General features: G+C 44.3%; 1 protein-coding gene across 2 annotated transcripts; it reads left to right on the forward strand.

Moving 5' to 3' along the window:
- Positions 1-1,062: 1,062 nt before the first annotated feature.
- On the forward strand, positions 1,063-24,789 carry ints14 (integrator complex subunit 14). Of its 2 annotated transcripts, none has more exons than XM_059639237.1 (12): positions 1,063-1,174; positions 2,037-2,309; positions 5,596-5,703; positions 8,902-9,057; positions 11,859-11,977; positions 12,947-13,089; positions 15,659-15,751; positions 19,685-19,829; positions 20,734-20,867; positions 20,978-21,096; positions 21,621-21,686; positions 23,395-24,789. In XM_059639237.1, exons 2-12 carry the CDS (start codon positions 2,088-2,090, stop codon positions 23,644-23,646), a joined length of 1,557 nt encoding a protein of 518 aa, XP_059495220.1. In that variant the 5' UTR covers positions 1,063-1,174; positions 2,037-2,087; the 3' UTR covers positions 23,647-24,789. The 2 variants fall into 2 exon arrangements, with proteins under 2 accessions (XP_059495220.1, XP_059495221.1); XM_059639238.1 differs by lacking the exon at positions 1,063-1,174 and adding an exon at positions 1,604-1,858.
- Positions 24,790-25,132: the final 343 nt, after the last annotated feature.

A 25,132-nucleotide genomic window follows, 5' to 3' on the forward strand; every position in this document is an offset into this window, starting at 1 on the left:
AACAAGACAGAATCAGGAATCACACCTTGACATCAAAAGGTGTTACCATCCAAAGCAATCAACATCCTGTGGAGTTACCATTGACCAAAAACTGAACTGGACTAACATTCAAAAATAGGTCAGGGACTGTGAAATCTTTAGTGAGTAACTCACTTCTTTACTCCCTTCAAAGCCTGTACACCCCACAAACATAAGTAGGACTGTGAGGGAATGCTCCCCTCTTACCTGAATAGGTGCGACTCCAAAAGCTCTCAAGAAGCTTGACACTACCCAGGACAAAGCAGCCCATTTCATTGGCACCACATCATCATCTCTAATATTCACTCCCTTCATCACTTTTAGCAGTGTGTACCATTTACAAGATACAGTATAGTAAATCACCAAGATTCCTTGGACAGGACCTTCCAAACCCTGCCAAAACCATGATCTCTACCATCTGGAAGATCAATGGAGGAGATACATGGGAACACCAACATCAGCAAGTTGCCCTCCATGCCACATATCAGCCTCATTTGGAAATATATCTGCATTTCATTGTCATTGAGTCAAAATGCTGCAATGCCCTTCCTATAGTGAGCGTATCAATACCACAAGGACTACAGTGATTCAGAAAGGCAGCTCACTACCATCGTCTCCAGGGCAACTAGAAATGAACAATAAATGGTGGTACAAGCAGTGATGCCCACATCCAGAGAATGCACAAAGCAAATAGCTTAAATATAACTATGTCATTAGGAATAAAAACAAAGTCTTGCCATAAACCTGCCGTGCCTCTGTGTGGGTGAAAATAACCATTGTGTGAGTTTACTATTGAAGTTTGTGTTGCAAATGAAGGATTTGAACGTGCACGGGCATTGAATATGAAATAAGGAGCTTACATACAATTACATATAATATATTTCCATGGATAACAGTTATACATTGTGCATTAGACAGGGAACAATCACACTCAGTCAGATATTCTCATACACAGATGGATGTGCTCCTCCCACTTTCTTGGGGCTGGGTTGATTTGAGGCACATGATGTTGTGGGATGAGTCCGTATGTGTGCGGAACGAATGTTGAGGGGAATGCGGGCGGCCCGGAGTGCGGGTGATACGGGACGGAGCGGGAGGTGGCGGACTCCGAAGCTGGTGACTCCTCGGGCTCTAGGCCGCACAGCCTCGGGCTCGGGTAGGTGCTGCAGCAGGATCAGAGGGTTTATTTTCCGTTTGCAGCTTCCCTGTAGCTCCGGTGATGGGAAACGGACGAAGTTTGAACACAATAAATAATAAAAATGCCTGTTACCCCCCCCCCCCCCGTATCTCCTCAGAGCCTGTGGTGTAGGAAGTCCCAGGAGGGAGGGGATCAGGAGACGCCGCCACATCCTGGACTATGTCCAACATTTTTCACCCAAATTCAACCATGTGCTTCTCCCTCTGCTGTCTGTGTGTGTGCAGCAAACTCAGAAAGAAGGCCCTCCCCCCAAAAACTGACCAGCGCCCGCGGTTTTAATCTTCATCCTGTGCCTGGCTCCGATCAAAGTTAGTCAGATGGGAGAACAAACTGCAGGCCCAAGGGAAGAGGAGGACATTGGAACTGAAACTGAATTCACGACTAGCCCACGGCCTTTGGGCTGAATAGCCTTTTCCTGTAACATTCCACATGCAGCAGGTTGCTGTGTTCGATCAGAAACTGTGATGTTTGATCATGCAGCTAGTAAAACTGTTGAACACAGACTTGTTGGACGGTGGTTCTTAATCTGAAAATTGTAGGAATGTTGTTTTGGAGTGGAGAAAGGTTCATGGAGGTATTTTGTGAAGCGACTTGGATAAAGGAACAAGTTGGATGAACTGTATGCCTTATTCCTAACTGTTTGTAAGTCTCGGAGCATAAATTATTTGTTCCTTGATTGATTAGTGTAGGATTTGTGGCAAGTTACCCAGTTAGTATCACCCAGCTGCTATGCTTTGTTGTTACATTAGAATGTTTTGAGATCTGGTTCCATCAAATGATAAAGTATTTCACAAGAACTTTTTTTAAAATTTGATTACAGCGACTCTGTTAATTGCTGTCTAAGTGGAGAGGTGTGATTGTGTCACCAGCCATGCCGACTGTGGTCTTACTGGATGTTTCTCTCTCCATGACCCGGCCTGTGTCTCTGGAAGGCACAGAGGAATATCAGCGCAAGCACTTGGCTGCCCATGGACTCAGCATGCTGTTTGAACACATGGCAACCAATTACAAACTGGAGTTCACCTGTCTAGTGGCTTTCTCTTCACTCTGGGAGCTCATGGTTCCCTTCACCAGGGACTACAATACTCTGCAGGTAGGGGCTCCTCATCCTCATTGTTTTCAACACAGTTTGAGAAAGAAGATCAGAAAATGCAGTCATAATAAATGTATTTCATTAAAACACAATTAGTTGAACTTTAGTTTCTGGAAGAATTGCCACATGACTGGATGAATAATTTGTAATATCAGGAAATGGAGGATCCAGCAAGTGGTTTCAGAAATCACAATGAGTAAAGATAAAACGTACAGACCCCACAGTCTGTGTCAAGTTAGCTATTGATGGATAAGCCTGGGTGGTTAAATGTCTAAGCAGGATTCCTGTAGACAGGATTATATAAAGTTCCCATGAAGGAATAACTTATTGATAGTTCCTGTCAATGTGCTCGCGTGCAGAGTAGTCAGCTGTCTGAGGCATTAGCAGATATCACAATAATTGGTGCTGTTGGGAGTGAAAATTGGAGGTTAACAGTGCGTTTATGATATTATCTTACCTTTATAGAGACATAGTCATACAGTATAGAAACAGCCCACTTTGTCTATGCTGACTAACAAACACCAAACTGCACTTGGTGCATAGCTGACTATGCCATAACATTTTAAGTGCTCATCCAGATGCTGCTTAAATGTTGTGAGAGTACCTCAGTACGTCCAGCATGGTCCATATTTCTACCACCCTCTGGGTAAAAAAGAAGTTCCTCAGATTTCCTCTAAACCACTTACTCCTCACCTTAAACTTGGCCTGTGTGTATTGGACACATCTGCCATAGGGAAAGTATTCTCCCATTCTATCCTGTCCATGCCTGTCGTAATTTTGTATGCCTCAGTGACATTCCTCCGTCAGCCTCCTCTGCTCTAGGGAAAACAAACGTAGCCTATCCAGTCTCTTCTCATAACTGAGACTTTTCATCCCAGGCAATATCCTGGAGAATCTCCCTGCATCCTTTTCACATCCTTCCAATCATGTGGTGATCAGAATTACACACATTTTCCATTAGTAGTCTCACTATTTTATAAAGTTGTAACAAGACTTCCTTACTCCTGTATTCTGTGCCCCAGCTAATGAAGGCAAGCATCACATATGCCTTCTTTTCTTGCCTGTCTGTCTGTGCTGACATGTTCGGGGAGCTATGGACTTATTCACCAAGGTTTCTTTGTTCCTCAGAACTCCATAGGAACCTACCGTTCATTGTGTATATCCTTCCTATTTGAACCTCCCAAAATACAACACTTCAAACTGATCAGGATTTAATTCCATCTGCTATTGGTCTACCCAATTTACCAGCTGATCAATATCAGACTGTAGCCTGAGACCTCACTATTAACAACAACACCACCAAATATTTGGGCATCTGCAAACTTTACCTTCTACATTCCCAGGGCTCCAACACCGGTCCCTTTGAGACACAGCTGGTCATAGGCTTCCCATCACAAAAGCAGCCCTCTTATTTAATTTAATCTGGTTTGATTTATTTATTGTCACATGTGCCTAAGTACAGTGAAAAACTTTGTTTACAAGCAGTACAGGCAGTACTGTAAGCATAGTAAGCGAGGACACACAGATCATTGGTGAAAATAACCCAGGAACAGAGGCACAAAAGGTTGCGTTGCACAGGGCGTTTGCTTGGCAAGTTCAACGTTAGCAAGATCAGTTTTATTTGAAGTTAGAGTCCACTCATCAGTCGGATAACGGCCAGGAAGAAGCAGTTCTTGAACCTGCTGGTGTATGTGTTCAAGCTTCTGTGTCTCCTGCCTTACAGAAGAGCATCACCAGGTTGCGATGGGCCTTCGATGTTGGCAACCTTTCCGTAGCAATGAGCTGTGTAAATGGGGTCCATGGAAGGGATGGGTTGGTTTCTATGGTGATCTGGGCTGTGCACATAACCACCTGTAGTTTGTTATGATCCTGGGCAGAGCAGTTCCATAGCGGGCCTTGATGCAACTGGATGGCATGCTTCCAATGGTGCAAATGTAGAAGTTGGTGAGGGACCATATGGACATGCCAAATTTCCTGAGCTGCCTGAGGAATTTACGTGGAAAGTCCAGGACAAGTCTTCAGTTATTGTCACTCCGAGGAACTTGACACTCTCCACCCTCTCACCCTCAGTTCTGTTGATGTAAATGGGGTCGTGTTCTCCTTCTTTCTTTCTGATTGTCAATGATCAGTTCATTATTTATGACAATGTTGAGAGAAACATTATTCTGTTTGCACCACATCACCACGTCGTCTTTCTGCTTTCTCACTCCTGACTTGTTGTTAGACCTTTGTCCTACCACAGTGGTGTCATCAGCAAACTTGTAGTTTGCACTCGTTCAGAATTTGGCAACACGGTCATATTTACAAGACAAATTTAGACCTTTTCAAATTCCCTGTGACCTCATCCCTCCCCATTCCTGTGATTTTTGCCAGCCCCCCGCCCCGTGCTCCTGCCCCCATTTTAGGAAGGATGTGAGAAGTGTTTTGTGAGGAGCAGAGAGGAGGAGTTCCAGGAATTATAAAATTTAAGTAGCCTGGAGAACTGGGGCCATCCTCCATGAGGAAGTAGAGAGCAGATTGAATAAAGATGTTCAAAATCATCAATCTATACAGAGCAAGGAAAGCAGGTGCATATCACCATTCTTTCCATGTCACTGGGTCAGAATCCTGGAACGCTACTCATTACAGCACGAGGTATACCTATAGCTCAAGGACTGCAGCAGTTTGTGAAGACTGTTCCCCCCACTACCCTGATGAAAGTTAGAGATCGATAAATGTCCAGCCTAGCTAGCAGTACAGCAACTGAGTGCACAAACAAATGACAAAGGGAACCCCTTTCATTTGGCTGAATGTTCGAGAACTAGAGGGCACTAATTTAAGGCAGTGCAGAGAAAAGATGTTCCTGGAAAAACAGCTTAGAATCTGGAATGCACTGCCGGAAAGTGTGGTGAAGGCAGGGTTAATCAGGCCTTTCTAAACAGAATTGGGAAATCAGCTGAAAAGAAGATTTACAGGATAACCGGGAAAGGACAGGAGAGTGGGACTCAAATTGCTGTGGTGGAATCTTCTAACTCTGTGGCTGAATGGCCTCTTCCTGTGTTAAGCAATCTATCATTCTTCCTTAAAACACTTCGTAAAACCTTCATCTTGGACCAAGCTTTTTCTTACTACGCTAATATTTCCCAATGTGCCTCATGTCAAATCTTCGTAATGTTCCTGTGAAACCCCTTGAAACACTATGCATTAAGGACTATTTCAATATAAGTTGTTGCTGTTATTTGAGATTTAAAAGCTTCAGGGTTTTGCTGGCAGCTTGCTTCACGTGATCATGTCGGAACTTTTACAGGAGGCACTGAGTTCTGCGGATGACTATGACAAGACTTGCCTGGAGTCTGCACTGAATGGCATCAGTAACATTGTGCAGGATGAGTGGGGTGTCTGCATCCCCTGTCAGGTAACTGGACTCAAATAATCATTTAAAAATCAAAAGAACTGTGGATGCCGTATATCGGGAACAAAAACAAAGTTGCTGGAAAAGTTCAGCAGGTCTGGCAGCATCTGTGAAGGAGAAAACAGAGCTAACGTTTCATGTCCAGTAGTGACCCTTCGTCTAGAGCCCCAGTTCTGAGGAAGGGTCACTGGACCTGAAACGTTAACTCTGTTTTCTCAATAATCATTTACCTGATTTACATTTGACTATCTACCTCCTTGATCTATAACGCTGGAGTGCTTTTTTACTTTTGCAATTCAGTTTGGGAATGATTGTTGAAATTACGTGTTCTTTCTCTCCCTGATTAGAAATTGTTAAAGTTGTATCATCTGTTGTCATTGTCATTGTGCTGCCCAGCATGCGCGCGCACACATTACAGAGGGTCTTGAGAATGTACTTTGTTTGTAACCGAGTGTTAGGACAGTCTCTATCTGGGACATTTACATTTGCCAATAGATCTGTTTGTTCATCAGATTCTAATCTGCAATTGACTGCTCCTGTACAGTATGACCCATTTAATATAAAAACTTTACTGATTGTGGTGTTAGACTTTCCATGCTAAGTATGATGTTCCTCCCTGAGAGAGGCTCAGTATGACTGACTGGCTGTATCTTTAAGCTCTGCTTCAGTTGCCATCGTTCTCGCTTTGAAGCAGACATTGTGGGTTTAAGCCCTCGTCTGCAGACTTTCAGGACAATGCTGAAGCTGACTCACTCAGTATAGTTTAGGAAGGCAGTCCTTCAGGTGAGATGTTAAAATGAGCTGCATGCTCATAGGGCATTAAATTTCCCAGGGCACAATTTTAAAGACCAGGGGCGCAGTTCCATTGACCTAGCCAATATTTATCTCTCAACATTGCCAGAATGAATGATCAGGTCAGTATTACATAGTTGATTGAGAGCTGGCTGTGTGCAGATGGGCAGCTTCGTTCCTATGTGACAGAAGCGACTACGCTTTAAAAGTATTCTATTGTCTGGAAAGTGCTTTAGAAAATATTGGGTTGAGCTATAGAATTGCAGATCCCCTCTTTCCATCCTGGTATAGAAGTGCACCATAAATTTCATTGGTTTCAGCTCTGTGTATGGCAGAAATCAGGGTTCTTTGTGCTTTAAACTGGTGTGCCTGTGAGGTAGGTTTTTGATGAGTGTTTCAATTCATGCTGTAAAAACATGTGGAGAATTGAAAATAAACAAATGTAGTAATAAAGTTAATAAAATGTGAGGCTGGATGAACACAGTAGGCCAAGCAGCATCTCAGGAGCACAAAAGCTGACGTTTCGGGCCTAGACCCTTCATCAGAGAGGGGGATGGGGTTAGGGTTCTGGAATAAATAGGGAGAGAGGGGGAGGCGGACCGAAGATGGAAAGAAAAGAAGATAAGTGGAGAGAGTATAGGTGGGGAGGTAGGGAGGGGATAGGTCAGTCCAGGGAAGACGGACAGGTCAAGGAGGTGGGATAAGGTTAGTAGGTAGGAGATGGGGGTGTGGCTTGGGGTGGGAGGAAGGGATGGGTGAGAGGAAGAACCGGTTAGGGAGGCAGAGACAGGTTGGACTGGTTTTGGGATGCAGTGGGTGGAGGGGAAGAGCTGGGCTGGTTGTGTGGTGCAGTGGGGGGAGAGGACGAACTGGGCTGGTTTAGGGATGCAGTGGGGGAAGGGGAGATTTTGAAGCTGGTGAAGCCCACATTGATACCATTAGGCTGCAGGGTTCCCAAGCGGAATATGAGTTGCTGTTCCTGCAACCTTCGGGTGGCATCATTGTGGCACTGCGGGAGGCCGATGATGGACATGTCATCTGAAGAATGGGAGGGGGAGTGGAAATGGTTTGCGACTGGGAGGTGCAGTTGTTTGTTGCGAACCGAGCGGAGGTGTTCTGCAAAGCGGTCCCCAAGCCTCCGCTTGGTTTCTCCAATGTAGAGAAAGCCACACCGGGTACAGTGGATGCAGTATACCACATTGGCAGATGTGCAGGTGATCCTCTGCTTAATGTGGAATGTCATCTTGGAGCCTGGGATAGGGGTGAGGGAGGAGGTGTGGGGGCAAGTGTAGCATTTCCTGCGGTTGCAGGGGAAGGTGCCGGGTGTGGTGGGGTTGGAGGGCAGTGTGGAGCGAACACTGCTCCACACTGCCCTCCAACCCCACCGCACCTGGCACCTTCCCCTGCAACCGCAGGAAATGCTACACTTGCCCCCACACCTCCTCCCTCACCCCTATCCTAGGCTCCAAGATGACATTCCACATTAAGCAGAGGATCACCTGCACATCTGCCAATGTGGTATACTGCATCCACTGTACCCGGTGTGGCTTCCTCTACATTGGAGAAACCAAGCGGAGGCTTGGGGACCGCTTTGCAGAACACCTCCGCTCGGTTCGCAACAAACAACTGCACCTCCCAGTCGCAAACCATTTCCACTCCCTCTCCCATTCTTTAGATGACATGTCCATCATCGGCCTCCCGCAGTGCCACAATGATGCCACCCGAAGGTTGCAGGAACAGCAACTCATATTCCGCCTGGGAACCCTGCAGCCTAATGGTATCAATGTGGACTTCACCAGCTTCAAAATCTCCCCTTCCCCCACCGCATCCCTAAACCAGCCCAGTTCGTCCTCTCCCCCCACTGCACCACACAACCAGCCCAGCTCTTCCCTCCCCCCCACTGCATCCCAAAACCAGTCCAACCTGTCTCTGCCTCCCTAACCTGTTCTTCCTCTCACCCATCCCTTCCTCCCACCCCAGGCCGCACCCCCATCTCCTACCTACTAACCTCATCCCACGTCCTTGACCTGTCAGTCTTCCCTGGACTGACCTATCCCCTCCCTACCTCCCCACCTATACTCTCTCCACCTATCTTCTTTTCTCTCCATCTTCGGTCCGCCTCCCCCTCTCTCCCTATTTATTCCAGAACCCTCACCCCATCCCCCTCTCTGATGAAGGGTCTAGGCCTGAAACGTTAGCTTTTGTGCTCCTGAGATGCTGCTGGGCCTGCTGTGTTCATCCAGCCTCACATTTTATTATCTTGGATTCTCCAGCATCTGCTGTTCCCATTATCCCTAGTAATAAAGTTATTTTCTTTGTAAGCAATAAAATCTGAATTTGTTTGGAATTGCTGACAGCAGCTTGTTGGACACAGTGACTTATTTTAATTGGAAATATTTCTTTTTCTAGGTGATCCTTGTAACGGATGGGAGTCTGGGAATAGGTCGAGGATCACTTCGCCATTCCCTCTCTCTCCTCAGTCAGCGCTCCGAGGACAGCAAATTCCCACTGCCTTTTCCTTTTCCTTCAAAGTTGTACATAATGTGCATCGCTAACTTGGAAGAGGTACCTCATGTTTCTGAGGAAATTAGACCTTTACATTCAATATTTGAGCACCAGATGCAGGCTTTCTGTGCACTGCGCAGTTTACCCTAGCATTCCGATGTTCCACTGTATGTGTTTGTATCAATATTTATCTCAATTTTGTTATAAAATTGGTTAGAATTGAGTGTATGTGGTTGGGGTAAGGTATTCTAAATCTGTATCTCTGATTTTAGTTTGTAGTTAGCATTAAACACGTTGGGTACTGAAGGTTCTGCAATGTCAGTGGAGGGAACAAGGCATCTAATCCAGAAGCAGACCTCCAACGGTCATAATTCCTGTTTTATTACCCAACGCACGTGAAATTGGGATGTGGCAAATCAGATTTGAGAGATGAATGTGTAATTCAAACGCCACTGTGGGAGCAGTGGGTACACGTTTGCCGGACACTCGCTGCAGCACCAGGCAAAGTAGGATCTGTGGGACTCCACCTGAACCACGCTGAGGCAGGTGTTCTTCCCAGCAGCAGAAGGGAGCATTTTAAATTGAATATTGAGAACAAGGAGTCAAATTTGGGAAAATATGGTAAATCAAAGAGCAGTGTCTAGGCCAGTGAGAAGGTCATTAACGTGACAGATGATTAGCTGACCTTGACAGGAAGGGACAGAGTGCAAATCTAAGAGTAAATCAACAGATGAGACTGAAAACTTATAAAGAGAATTAAAGGCTAAAACTGAAGGTTCGGAATCAGAATGTACATAGTATTCAAAATAAAACAGCTGATCTGAGAGTTCCAGCAAACCTGAACAAATATCAAATACAAATCACATCGAATATGGATAATAGGGTAGGCCATTCAGCCTTTGAGTCTGCTCCACCATTCTTTAGGATCATGGCTGATTAGCAAGTTCACTACCTTGCTCCTGCTTTTTCCCAATATCCTTTGACCCCTTTAGCTTCAAGTGCTGTATCAAACTTGTTGAAATCATAACTTCAGCTGCTTTTTGAGAATTCCACAGCTTCGCCATTCACTAGGTGAGGAAGTTTATTCTTGTCTTTGGTTTAGCTCGTATCCTTGGACTGCGGCCCATTGTTATGGATTCCCCTGTCATTGGGAACATTTTTCCTACATCAATCCCCTCCAGTCCTAATTTTACTGATTCTATGCGATACCCTTTATTTTGTGATCTCCACTGAAATATACCGAACCAATTCCACCTCTCCTTGTACCTCAGTCCTGCCATCACCATAATAAATCTGGTGGGTCTTTCTGTACTCCCTCAATAGCCAGCAGATCTTTCTTCAGATAAGGAGAGCAAAACTGAGCACAGTATTTTAGATTTGGCACTGTATAATTGCAGCAAGATTCCCTACCCCTGCTCTGTTTATTGCCTATCCCTAATTGCCTACTTGAACTGACTGGCTTTAGGCCATTTCAGAGGGCAGTCAGGAGTCAACCATTTTGCTCTGTGCCTGGAGTCATATGCGTCACAATCACCAGAGAAATGATAGAGAGTAGTTTGTTGGAACTGTGGGCTGACGGATGCTAGATCCTGATGGGACTTCATCCTAGCGTCTTTAAGGATGTAGTGAGATTGTTGATGTACTGATTTTAATTTTTCAAAACTCCTTTGATTCAGCAATGGTCTGATTATATTAAAAGATGGTGAATCAAACTCCTTTATTCAAAAAGGGAAGGAAACAGAAAGCAGGAAATTAAGGGCCAGTTGGCTAAAATCCCTCACAGCAATTTGAGAGGAGGCGAAGATTTAGAAAATGGAGTATAATGTGGGAAAATGTCAATTTTGTCTATTTTTGCAGGAAGATTAGAGAAGAAGCATATTATTTAAATGGTGAGTTCTCAGAGCTCAGATGCAGAGGGATCTGGGTGTTCATGTGCATGAATCGCAAAAGATTAGTGTGCAGATAAAGGAAGTAATTAGAAAATCTATAGAATTTTTCTGAGAATGTGAAGGAGATTGAAAATGAAAGTTGGGGAGGTTATGCTTCAGTTCTGCAGAGCACTGGTGAGACCGCATCTAGAGGACTGTACACAGTATTTATGTTTCATTCACAGAAGAATGCATATGTGTTGGAGACAGTTCAGCAAAAACGAAACAGATTGGAACGGGTAAGTTGTCTTCTGAGGAAAAGTTGGATCGGTTCAGCTTGTATCCAGTTGAATTTAAATAAATGAGGCAATTTGATTGAAAGGTGCAAAATCTTGAGGGGCCTTGACAGAGTAGATTGTAAAGAGGATGTTTCCTCTTTTGGGAGAATCTAGAACTCAGGGTCACTATTTAAAAATATTGGGTCACCCATTTGAAATAGGTGAGTTGAGGGTTTTTCTCTGAGCGTTGAGTGTCTTTGGAACTCTCCTCCTGGAAGGTTGGTGGAAGTAAAGTGCCTGAATATTTTTAGGGAAGCGTTTGGTAGGTTTTGTTAAGGCAGGTGTTGAACGTGGGTTCGGAGGTTATGGTCAGGTCAGTCCTCTGGTCCGATCGATAGATTGTACAGACTCAAGCCTGAGTGGTCTACTCCTGCTCTTGCTCAGATGTTCGTCTGTATGTCATTTGATACTGTCCAAAGTGCATTTCACTTAGAATTCTAACTGCTAACACAGGGAGAAGATTATTCTCCACCAGCATGAGGTTATCTTTTAGGTGCAAAGTGTACCTATATACCTAGCAGTACAACAATGTGGCTGTAGTGAGAGAGTTGCTAAGTGTAAGAAATGACAGGTCTATGTGACTGTAACAAGAGAATGTGTATGTGAACCAGTTGAAATCCAGTTTTCAAAAGTGATGTTAATTTGTCTCTTTCAGCTGCAGACCACAGATACATTGGACATTCTGGAACGTCTTATAGATTTAAATAATGGCGAGGGTCAGATCTTTACTATTGATGGTCCTCTCTGCCTGAAAAATGTGCAGTCCATGTTTGGGTATGTGATTTCTGTGAGTGGGACACAGATTGGTTGTTTGTGGTGAAGTATATAACAGAATCGTCATTTTAATTATGATCTAGTAGTAACTTGCGTGCTTCATCTCCAGAAAGTAAGCTGATTAAATCAGGTAACATGTTTAAAATAGACAGCAGCGTGATAGAGTTTGGCATTCTGTGCATTGATTCTGATCCTCCTGTCCGTCATACTGCCGCAGGAATCTACTCTTTCTCTAATCTGAAAGTTAGCATTCTGAAGTCTTCGACTATTCTGTGTATTTATATGATTAAAAATATTCGGGACTGGGCTGTCACAAGAAACAAATGATAAAATCATTTGTTTCAGAATTGCTATTTTCATTCTCATTAAACCAACTGGGAGCTGACCTTTACACACGTGTATATTTATTTGCAGAGTTACACATTACAAGTGTATGCTTTAGTCTGTGTTTATTTATAGGAGCTCAAGTGAATATCTGCTGAAGGCATACTGCCTATTAACAAGTAAACAATTATTATACAAATACTTTGTGTATATGAAACTTTACGTTTCCAAAAAAACTTCACCGTGAGCAATACGTGTAGGTTTGGTGCACAGAAGCGTAGCCACGAGTTTGTATATCCTTTACATAGGGGGTTCCTGCTGCCTACAGACTGGGAAATGAACCTAGACATTTCTACTCTCGACAGAGCAAGAGACGGCAAATCAGAGAGAGACCCGGTCTAATCATTGTCTCTCCTTCAATGTTTACTAGCTACAGATTACGGTTTTCAAACACCTACTACACAAAGTTGGAACCCAGCTGTAAGGAACAAAACATGTTAAATATGAAGGGTGGGGTTAGCAGAAATGTTAAATATCTAGATGTAGGTATCAAACAGTATTAAATATCCAGACAGAAGTTGGGGCGTAGACCGTCACCAATGTGCATCTTGGTTCACAATGTTATGACTTTCTTTCACGTTGCAGCAAACTGATTGACCAAGCCTACTCTCCTTTTCATGCTGTGCTGAAATGTGGTCACCTGGTATCAGACATGCAGATGTTTCCGAGACCAGAACCTGTCATCATTGATGAAGAACTGGAGCCTGTTCCAAAGACAATCAACACAGGTGAGTCTGCTCAGATAGACCAACCTGTTTATGGCTGTCTCTTTCCCTTAGTTTGGCTTTTTATTCTTTATATGAATCTTACTGTTCATCAATATAAATGATGTTAGGAGAGAACCAGAGACTTTGCTTTTTTAATCACTGATGTTAGCAGCAGGATTCTGACTTTCAAATGTGGAATAAGCAAAGCACAGCTTCCTTTATTCTGACTGATATGGTTGGCTCGCTGCCACCGAATGTGTACTATAAACCATTCCAGTTATATTTACTGGGAATTGGGTTGGCACCACTTAGTTGTAGAGCAGACAGAACAGGTGCATGGCTGAGTGGGCTGGATAGGAACAGTCGGTTTTCAGGGGAAGCAGGGGAACAGGGTGGGCTACCAGGCCAGATCCACTGGTGCCTGCTGGCCACCACAAAAATCTGTGTGAGACTTCACTGGAAAACCGAGAGTTAGTTGGTGAGTACTAAGCAGGTCCTTTGCCTCTGTCTTCACAGGTGAATACATTAACAACATCCCAGAAACAACTCTATGTCAAAAACTGCTCATCAATTTCATATATTTTGCTTACTGGATGTCATTTCTCCAATTAGTTATGACAAGCAAGAACAAAGGGGAACTTTCAGATGTGGTGTCCTTGGATTTCCAGAAGGCAGTGTCACAAGGTTCATTTTCGGGACCTCAATTATTTACAGTCAATATCAGTGACTTGATCAAAGATACAGAAGATATCAGTAAATGGAAAATAATGTGGGAAAGTGAATTTGTGCACTTTGGCAGGAAGAATAGAAAAACAGGATATTATTTAAATGGAGAGAGATTGCAGATCTCTGGTACATGAGTCACAGCAAGTTAGTCTGCAGCTTCAGGTAAGCAAGTGATTAGGAAGCAAATGGAAAGTTGTCGATCATTATAAGGTGTGGAGAATAAAGAAGTGAGGAAGTTTTTGCTGCAGCTACACAGATGTTGGTGAGACCAGAGTACGAGTAGTGTCATATAACATTTCCCTGCTTAACATTATTTCATTTTAATGGATTTTATTTTTTGGTCCCTTTTCCTTTCATTTTGCATTGCTATCTTTGTTTTAGTGTGTGTTGTTGATTTCTGTCACTCCCCCTTCCCTATTTCCCACCTGGCTTGGCTCTTGTCTGCCTCCTGGCCTTGCTACCCACCACTGTCTCCCGTTTCCTGCCTCCCCCTTGCCTTTAAGATCTAGGTCTAGTCTCTCCCTTTGCTGCTGACTCTGTTTATTGGTCCTCACTTCACTCCTGAATTTGAATTGAGGTCCTGGGCTCTATCTAGTGGCAGAAGTCAGTCGGCGTAAGTGTCCTGGGAGTCCAGCTGCACTGAGGAGCCTTCGCCATTAGATGGAGTTTTGTCAATCTAACAGTACTGCAGAATATTACACTTTTCTTCTGTATTTTTAAATTGTAAAATTTATTTTAAAAGTTATTTCATTTACCAGTGCAGAAATTTAACCATTTTAAAGTAGAGGAGATGCTGAATTTCAACATTGACAGCACATGTATAATGTTTTAATTTTTTTCCCTGATAAGTTGTTTGGAACCTAACTTCATTTTGAACATCGGTTCCAATGGGAAAGTTCCCCACAATACAGGTGAGTTGGGGACCATTCAGCCCATACTGCAGCTTGGAATAGAGCTATTCAGTTAGTCACACTCCCTGCTCTTTTGCCACAACCTGGTGCATTTCCTCTCCAGGTATTTATTTAATAATCTTTTGAAATTTGTTGTCTAGTCTGGACTAGGTATGTTCTTTCTAAGAAACCTGGTGCATTTCCTCTCCAGGTATTTATTTAATAATCTTTTGAAATTTGTTGTCTAGTCTGGACTAGGTATGTTCTTTCTAAGAAAGCATTTTCCAGAGTTCTTCCAGAAAAGGTTGTTTTTGTCTTCCTGGATTTATTGACATTGGGGGAGGGTTTGTATGAGGTCACCCAACAGAATTATATTGGATTGGACTGCACAAAAAGGGGCCATTCAGCCTGACCAGAGCATGCTGGTCTTTATGCCCCACATGAGCCTTGTCCACCTCACTTCACCACACCCCATCAACTTCTCCCTGTATTGCTTTCTCCCAGATATTGTTCTCCAGAATTCCCTTAAACACGTCTATTCACCATAGCATCCCCTGAGGTACTGAGTTCCACGTTCTCGGTATAGTCTGTCGTTTCTTCCGAACTGCCAGTTAGATTTACAACAGGCAGGCAGACCAATGCTCCGCTGTGTTGGTTATTGTCTCTTGTCGAACTAGGAACCTCAAAGCAATGTGTGCAGAGTGGATGAACTTTCTTATGGTTTGCTTCCTGTTGTAAATGAGAGGTTGCTGACACTTCAAGCAGGGTGCCTGGTTTAGGTGTAGGATTACTGGGATTGCGTGCATTCTACAGGATACAGAGAGCTGTGTTTCTTCTGAACAAGCCAACTACAAGCTCTTGCTAACAAAATGTGTATGAGCTTAGGGTTATCAATCTTTGAGCTCCAGGTTTAGGATGAGTTGGAGAGCTGGCTATGGTTTTATCTTTCACTGGATGTTTCTTTTCTTTCTTAGAGCTGGATATCGTGGGATTTATAAAAATCGCAGATATTGCCAGTCCACCTGTCCTTTCTCGTCATTTGGTTTTACCCATAGCCCTCAATAAAGGTGGGTGCTTGGTGTTTTTCTTTCTGTCACTTGGTATTTTGAGAACGTTAGCCACATAGTACAGACCTGTCAGTGAGCTTTGGGAAGAGTTGTCACAGTGAAGCAGGGTTTCCATTACTCCGTCCAGAATCTATTCTAATTGTCAGCTAGGCTTAATGGTACCCTCTTGTCACTGAATCAGAAGGTTCTGGGTTAAGTCTGTCTATGAAGACTTGAGCACAAAATCCAAGCTGACACTGCAGGGCATTATTGAGGGAATGCTGCCATCTTTGCCATCAGGTATTTGCCTTTTCAGATGACCATAAGAGATCTGACTGCACTTTGAAAAAGAGCAGGAAGATCTGGTGTCAGAGATAATGGGAACTGCAGATGCTGGAGATTCCAAGATAATAAAATGTGAGGCTGGATGAACACAGCAGGCCAAGCAGCATCTCAGGAGCACAAAAGCTGACGTTTCGGGCCTAGACCCTTCATCAGAGAGGGGGATGGGGGGAGGGAACTGGAATAAATAGGGAGAGAGGGGGAGGCGGACCGAAGATGGAGAGTAAAGAAGATAGGTGGAGAAGGTGTGGGTGGGGAGGTAGGGAGGGGATAGGTCAGTCCAGGGAAGACGGACAGGTCAAGGAGGTGGGATGAGGTTAGTAGGTAGCTGGGGGTGCGGCTTGGGGTGGGAGGAAGGGATGGGTGAGAGGAAGAACCGGTTAGGGAGGCAGAGACAGGTTGGACTGGTTTTGGGATGCAGTGGGTGGGGGGGAAGAGCTGGGCTGGTTGTGTGGTGCAGTGGGGGGAGGGGATGAACTGGGCTGGTTTAGGGATGCAGTGGGGGAAGGGGAGATTATGAAACTGGTGAAGTCCACATTGATACCATATGGCTGCAGGGTTCCCAGGCGGAATATGAGTTGCTGTTCCTGCAACCTTCGGGTGGCATCATTGTGGCAGTGCAGGAGGCCCATGATGGACATGTCATCAAGAGAATGGGAGGGGGAGTGGAAATGGTTTGCGACTGGGAGGTGCAGTTGTTTGTTGCGAACTGAGCGGAGGTGTTCTGCAAAGCGGTCCCCAAGCCTCCGCTTGGTTTCCCCAATGTAGAGAAAGCCGCACCGGGTACAGTGGATGCAGTATACCACATTGGCAGATGTGCAGGTGAACCTCTGCTTAATGTGGAATGTCATCTTGGGGCCTGGGATGGGGGTGAGGGAGGAGGTGTGGGGACAAGTGTAGCATTTCCTGCGGTTGCAGGGGAAGGTGCCGGGTGTGGTGGGGTTGGAGGGCAGTGTGGAGCGAACAAGGGAGTCACGGAGAGAGTGGTCTCTCCGGAAAGCAGACAGGGGTGGGGATGGAAAAATGTCTTGGGTGGTGGGGTCGGATTGTAAATGGCGGAAGTGTCGGAGGATAATGCGTTGTATCCGGAGGTTGGTAGGGTGGTGTGTGAGAACGAGGGGGATCCTCTTGGGGCGGTTGTGGCGGGGGCGGGGTGTGAGGGATGTGTCGCGGGAAATGCGGGAGACGCGGTCAAGGGTGTTCTCAATCACCGTGGGGGGGAAGTTGCGGTCCTTAAAGAACTTGGACATCTGGGATGTGCGGGAGTGGAATGTCTTATCGTGGGAGCAGATGCGGCGGAGGCGGAGGAATTGGGAATAGGGGATGGAATTTTTGCAGGAGGGTGGGTGGGAGGAGGTGTATTTATCCACTTCACCAACACCTTCCACCCCAACCTTCAGTTCACCTGGGCCATCTCCAGCACATCCCTCACCTTCCTGGACCTCTCAGTCTCCATCTCAGGCAACCAGCTTGTAACTGATGTCCATTTCAAGCCCACCGACTCCCACAGCTACCTAGAATACACCTCCTCCCACCCACCCTCCTGCAAAAATTCCATCCCCTATTCCCAATTCCTCCGCCTCCGCCGCATCTGCTCCCACGATAAGACATTCCACTCCCGCACATCCCAGATGTCCAAGTTCTTTAAGGACCGCAACTTCCCCCCCACGGTGATTGAGAACGCCCTTGACCGCGTCTCCCGCATTTCCCGCGACACATCCCTCACACCCCGCCCCCGCCACAACCGCCCCAAGAGGATCCCCCTCGTTCTCACACACCACCCTACCAACCTCCGGATACAACGCATTATCCTCCGACACTTCCGCCATTTACAATCCGACCCCACCACCCAAGACATTTTTCCATCCCCACCCCTGTCTGCTTTCCGGAGAGACCACTCTCTCCGTGACTCCCTTGTTCGCTCCACACTGCCCTCCAACCCCACCACACCCGGCACCTTCCCCTGCAACCGCAGGAAATGCTACACTTGTCCCCACACCTCCTCCCTCACCCCCATCCCAGGCCCCAAGATGACATTCCACATTAAGCAGAGGTTCACCTGCACATCTGCCAATGTGGTATACTGCATCCACTGTACCCGGTGCGGCTTTCTCTACATTGGGGAAACCAAGCGGAGGCTTGGGGACCGCTTTGCAGAACACCTCCGCTCAGTTCGCAACAAACAACTGCACCTCCCAGTCGCAAACCATTTCCACTCCCCCTCCCATTCTCTTGATGACATGTCCATCATGGGCCTCCTGCACTGCCACAATGATGCCACCCGAAGGTTGCAGGAACAGCAACTCATATTCCGCCTGGGAACCCTGCAGCCATATGGTATCAATGTGGACTTCACCAGTTTCAAAATCTCCCCTTCCCCCACTGCATCCCTAAACCAGCCCAGTTCATCCCCTCCCCCCACTGCACCACACAACCAGCCCAGCTCTTCCCCCCCACCCACTGCATCCCAAAACCAGTCCAACCTGTCTCTGCCTCCCTAACCGGTTCTTCCTCTCACCCATCCCTTCCTCCCACCCCAAGCCGCACCCCCAGCTACCTACTAACCTCATCCCACCTCCTTGACCTGTCCGTCTTCCCTGGACTGACCTATCCCCTCCCTACCTCCCCACCCACACCTTCTCCACCTATCTTCTTTACTCTCCATCTTCGGTCCGCCTCCCCCTCTCTCCCTATTTATTCCAGTTCCCTCCCCCCATCCCCCTCTCTGATGAAGGGTCTAGGCCCGAAACGTCAGCTTTTGTGCTCCTGAGATGCTGCTTGGCCTGCTGTGTTCATCCAGCCTCACATTTTATTATCTAGGAAGATCTGGTGTGCTGGCCGATATTTATCCTTCAATTAGTATCACTAAAACAGATTAGCTCATCAGAATCTCATTACTGTTTATGGGATCTTCCTGTGCACAAATTAGCAGCTGCCTTTCCTCCCCAAGTGACAATATTTCATAAGAAATGTAACTGTCTGTGAAGCACTTTGGCACAGCCTGATGTGAAACCTTTGTTAAAACCCAAGTTCATTCTTTTCTGTGTGTTTGTCACAATATATGTGTAGCATGGTAGCCTGTTATTGGTCCAGAATGTCAGCCTGTTTATGCCAGCACAATTGGCTCTTTTATTTCCTTTGCTCTTTATCGCTGACTGTAATTAGTAGATGATTTCAGAAGCATCTAGTTTGAGATGCAGCTCTTTCTGTCTTTGGGCAAACTGCAGCTTGCTCATATTCTGATTGGAAGCTTTGTGAAAGATTTGCCGACGCCAGAGTGGAGGGATCCCAGTGGCCTATCCATCCAGAAATTGCTGTTCCCTTGTTATGCCAGTTTCCTCCTCCTAGAATGGTACTGGGTTGCTTGCCTACCTCGTATTGTGTAGGGTCCATTTCACTGCATTGATACAAAACCAGAACTTGCGTTCTACCAGTTTTGTAAAGGTGAGAATAATACAGGCAAGTGTGTAGATGTTGGTGTCTTGCAAGATTGAAGTGACTTTGTGACAGGGTGAAAGTGGCATAACTACAGTGTGTTATTGTGGTGCTACTGTTAGAGAGCAGAGGGTGAATGTGCCATCATTAAGTGTTTGTATTCCTTTGCTTTGGTAGAAGGTGATGACCTGGGGAGCGGGTTACCTGAAGAAACTGAAGATGAAACTTCTGCTTCTCAAGTTGCTGGAAAGATGCCATCATTTTGCGTTTTGCTGCATGGCAGCCTCAAAGTAGAAGGGATGGTGGCTATAGTGCTGCTCGGGTGAGGAGCTGTACACTAACATGCTCTGAAATTAGCAAAGAGTATTCAGTGTAACATTAACTCTGTGTGACAAATTATTATTGACATACTGTATTGTAATACCCTGACGTTTCATACATTCCAAGGCCTTGTTTAGGATTATGGTTCTGGTCATAGCTCTTGAACTCAGCTATTTTGTTGCTGCAGTAAGACTGTGTTCAACTCCCTGACCTCAGTAGTGCCTTCGTGATTCACTTCTGACAGAGAACACATCTAATGATGAGGTGTTGCCCTCCTCCAGTGCTGTGGAAGGATGTCAAGACGACGCTTTCCTCCCTTCCCTAGGGTTTCCTGGATGGGTGTGGTGTAGGGGAGTGTTAAGGGAGAATTAACCTGTGTTCCCCCTCCCCACATACACAGCTGCTATAGTTGTTGATTAGTGTGCTGAGTCCTGTCACAGGTTCTTCAACCAATCAGCCTTTCATTCAAAAACACCAGCCCCAGAGAAACCTGAGAATTGTTTCCAGATTAGGTACCAAGCAGCCTAAAGGGTTCAAATGCACAGGAAAATCCCTGATAATGAGCATTTACTTTGGGATGTAAACATTCTTCAGCTCCACTCTGCCTTACACAGACTGTCGCAAACAAGACAGATAGCTTCTCAAGGTGCCCAAGTTCAAGGTTTATAATTATTCATCTGACAGCTGAAAGATCAGTAAATGACCCCCTAAAGAGAAGCTCACTGGTTGCAATAATTCACATTGCTGCACAATGAATACAGCAAGCAATTGGGTCTGTGTAAATAGAGGCTTTTCACAGCCCAAACCCTTGCCTGACTCTTGCTCACATTCAGATGTTAAGCCTGGAAAATATTGTTCATTAGTATGCTAGTTTGATGGTGTTTTTTTTTTATTGATCTGTTCAGACCAGACTGGTATGGGATGCTGTATTCTCAGGCTGATAGCAAAAAGAAGTCCAATCTGATGATGTCTCTGTTTGAGCCTGGTCCGGAGCCGCTTCCTTGGCTTGGAAAGATGTCGCAGTTGGGGCCCATTTTGGGTGAGTCTGAATTTGGATTTTCTGTGAAGCTAGTTCTGTTCACACCAAGTCTCAAACTATCTTCTCCATGTTTGTTTCTAGTGGTAAAACGCTGTTTTGTTTAATTTCAGATGCTGAGGAAAATCCCTATGGTGAAGATGACAGCAAAAGCCCCTTCCCCCTACAGCCTAGGACAAAGCGCAGCTATGCTCAGAATGTCACTGTATGGATTAAACCCAGTGGACTGCAGGTCTGGGTGGCACAAGATCATTGCTGTATTATCCTGGCTACCTGCGTGACTTACCTCACTGCATTGTTTGACAGTTGGACATTTTGCCGCTTGAACAATAGATCACTTGTAAAATTTCACCCACCCAGTCAGTACCAGAATGTTTCTCATTTGTCCTTAATGTTTGCTAGCACAATTAACTATTTTATCATTTGTGCCTGCAGTCGGTTTTGTTTCTTGCTTCGTATCATAAGTATGACATTATAAATACATTAGAATACACACTGATTATGTAGCAATTTTGTCAAGCACTTAACTAGTTGCTGAAGTTGCCATATCCTAAGCTGGTTTCAGTTACGGCTTGAGCTTATATTGTAGTTTGACTAAAATGTATAACTCAGCTGTCCTTTAACTTGTCAGAATCACAGTAAATTATCAACGCTCAGCTGTTCAATTTTGGATATCTCCATAAAGTGAATGAACAAACTGCAGCTTTTCAGGGGGAATCTTACTTGCCCCTTAACATTTTCTCTTTTGCCTTTTAGACTGATGTTCAAAAGATCTTAAGAAATGCTAGGAAACTTCCAGAAAAAACACAAACATTTTATAAGGTAAGTGGAAAGGATTAGACTTCAGCGGCTCATTTTCAGCTGGTGCAGACTTGCTGGGCCGAGTAATCACTTTTTTTTCCTCTCTCTTGTAAACTTTAACTACAAAAGTAAGTGGGTTGGTCCTCTGTGAATTTCTGTTAGCAAATGAATTAAAATTAAAGGTGCATGTAAACAATTAAACGTAAAATTTCTCTAAGTCTCTGCTGCCAGGTGGGAAAGATTTGCTGGGTAATTTTCTTCGTCCTAGAATTTGCCACTTAGTGTGTAATGCTTGATAAAGTGTGGCATTATTGCAATGTAGGCAGCAGACAGAAGGAAGCCTGCATCCTTCACTTTTCACATTTATTGAATGGAATAACACTTGCACACAGTAAAGTTCAGATTTTACTCCCCTTGAAATTATTAAAATGTCAAAAAACTCATTGGAACTTTGAGCAGTTATAGACACTATTTCCCTTTATCTTCCTGAACAGCATGTGTTCAGTTAAAGAATTTGTAGCTCAGATTATAAAAGCTATTGGAAATTCACACAAGGGTTGGCGGGTTTTGAGAAGATTTGTAGCTCAAGTTGAGGTTCTGGATGTGAGTTTGCTCGCTGAGCTGGAAGGTTAGTTTTCAGACGTTTCGTCACCATTCTAGGTAACATCATCACTGAGCCTCCGACGAAGCGCTGGTGTTATGTCCCACTTTCTATTTATCTGGTTAGGTTTCCTTGGGTTGGTGATGTCATTTCCTGTTCTTTTTCTCAGGGGATGGTAGATTGGCTCCAAATCAATGTGTTTGTTGATGGAGTTCCGGTTGGAATGCCATGCTTCTAGGAATTCTCGTGCATGTCTCTGTTTGGCTTGTCCTAGGATGGATGTGTTGTCCCAATCAAAGTGGTGTCTTTCCTCATCTGTATGTAAGGATACGAGTGATAGTGGGTCGTGTCGTTTTGTGGCTAGTTGATGTTCATGTATCCTGGTGGCTAGCTTTCTGCCTGTTTGTCACAGTTCTTGCAAGGTATTTTGTAGATGACGTTTGTTTTGCTTGTTGTCTGTATAGGGTCTTTTAAGTTCATAAGCTGCTGTTTTAGTGTGTTGGTGGGTTTGTGGGCTGCCCTGATGCCAAGAGGTCTGAGTAGTCTGGCAGTCATTTCTGAAATGCCTTTGATGTAGGGCAGAGTGGTTATGGTTTCTGGGCCCGTTTTGTCTGTTTGTTTGGGTTTGTTGCTGAGAAATCGGCGGACTGTGTTCATAGGGTACCCATTCTTTTTGATTATGCTGTATAGGTGATCACTTAAAATTTAAACTTAAAATTCATAGGGTCCTGGGTAAAATGGCTGTCTTAGAATCGATCTTTAGGATCTGGATGTGGATTTGACTCCTGCCTAATCTCAATTGGAATTGCATCTCTCTTTATAAAGCATGAAATAAGATTAGAATTTTATTTAAATTTCAATTAGATAATGGTGCGCAGAACCAAAGGTGCCTGAATATGCCTCAAGTTGTAAGTTTCCGAATAAAACAAGTCAAGAAGTTGAAATTATCTTCACTGTGCAGGGCAAGATTTGGTCACATTAAGGATGATAGCTGCAGCACTCCTTGTCCTCTGCTAGCTCCTACATGGTAATTACTGTCTACTCCTCACAATGGACCTTTACTTGATGAGCACTGTGTTCACATTTTAAAAGCAAAACAGCTTTCAGTCTGAGCGTTTCGTTTTACAGGAACTAAATCGGTTGAGAAAAGCAGCGCTAGCGTTTGGATTTCTGGACCTACTGAAAGGTGTAGCTGATATGTTGGACCGTGAATGCACACTCCTCCCAGACACAGCCCATCCTGATGCTGCATTTCAACTCTCCCATGCTGCCCAGCAGCTAAAGTTGGCCAGCACTGGGAACTCAGAGTACGCAGCATATGAACACAACATTGCCCCTCTGCAGACAGACTTCTCCAGCAGCAGTGCTGACAGAATATGATTAGAACAGAAACTGTATTTGGTTCACTTTTGAGGACCTACTTTTTAAAAGCAACGATTTGCTGGAAGTGCTGTGCACAGAGATACAGCAAGGGCCATGAGGCTGTTTTAAAAAAAAACACTGCTGTAAAGTTTACTTGGGATCATATAGCACCAAAAGAAAATCTTTTTTACAAAATCTATTTTTTACTAAGCTGTCTCTTTGGGTTATTGTAAGAAGAAGAAAATATCCATTGTTTCTTTTCACCACACAACCTAGGTAAAAGGATATGTTGTACTGTACATTTGTGTTCTTTCTCAACAAGTTCTTCTAAGTTTTCAGTACAGACCAACGAGAATGAAACAGATCACTTGCCTTGTGTCTGAGACTGTACGTTTGGATTTATGGATGGGACTGCCAGTTTAGCATGCTGGTTACTTGGTACAACTCCTTTTGGCTTAGAGTTGAGACTCATACAAACGAGCTATGCCACAAATCTGAATGATTCATTAATCATCTGATTTTTGCACTGCCTTGTTTATGACCAGCTGTAACAATTTAATTCCACTAATTTCAGTGATGTAGGGAGTGGTATGCTTTCAAAATGTGTTTTTGAATGAAAGCCTCATGTTATATTAATATTTACAGCAATACATTCTGGATTAGTCATACTTAAAATTCTGAAATTGAATGGGTTCAGTGAACGTTTCTGTGGAAGAGACTGTATGATGTAAAGCTGTGCAATCCTTAAGTAGTTCTGCAGTCGTTAAAGGAGGCAGCTAATTATTGGAGCATGTCCTCAGCTGCAAAGATAAAACAGTTTATCAACTTAATCAGCAGAACACAGTTGCATGTTTGAAGTCCAGCTTATTAATCTTGCAGAGGTGTTTTATTTATTTATTTTTAGTGCTACAGTAACTGAAGTTATTTTAAGTGAACTACTGTTGAGCAGCCTGATGACAGCTGTATCTTTATTGGGTTTGACTCACTGCTAGTTACACACAAATGGTGCATTTTCTCCGAAACCAAAATCTTGTTTTCATAAACTGAAGCAGAGTTAACATCTACAGGTTCTTGCTTGCTAAACCATCAACTTTGAATTGTTATCACAGTGAATTAAAAAAAGCTTGTGTGGTTTCCTTCTGCTGGAGCTGTGAACTTGAATTACATTTTTCTCTGTCTTGTTTTTAAGTAGTGATTTTAGTGCCCTTTAAAATGACTGTGCTTCAGTTTTTACTGATAACATACTTGAAGTTCCAAAAGCCTGCTGCAAAAGAAATTATTCTAATTTCCCTTTCCCAATCTGTGAAGAATGTTTGGTGTTTACCTCACCAGCAAAAACAAACTTTCATCATTTTTAATTCACTTATGGGAAATAGCCTAGTAACTATGATTGTCTTCCTGGATATTAATATTACAGTGAATTGTCAACCATTGGTTAAGGACAGTAAATTTCCTTCTCTCAAGGACTTTACTGGATCAGCTGAGTTTTTCTGACAATACAGTA

The sequence above is a fragment of the Stegostoma tigrinum genome, chromosome 33, assembly GCF_030684315.1.
Source record: "Stegostoma tigrinum isolate sSteTig4 chromosome 33, sSteTig4.hap1, whole genome shotgun sequence".
Lineage (NCBI taxonomy): Eukaryota > Metazoa > Chordata > Chondrichthyes > Orectolobiformes > Stegostomatidae > Stegostoma > Stegostoma tigrinum.

What these genes read in the sequence shown, in the direction of transcription:
- ints14 (XM_059639237.1), top strand. Translation starts at nt 2,088, where the DNA reads ATGCCGACTGTGGTCTTACTGGATGTTTCTCTCTCCATGACCCGGCCT. An exon ending in GGGACTACAATACTCTGCAG is followed by an intron (nt 2,310 to 5,595) that starts GTAGGGGCTCCT and finishes GAACTTTTACAG; the next exon opens with GAGGCACTGAGTTCTGCGGA. An exon ending in TCCAAAGACAATCAACACAG is followed by an intron (nt 13,090 to 15,658) that starts GTGAGTCTGCTC and finishes TTTCTTTCTTAG; the next exon opens with AGCTGGATATCGTGGGATTT.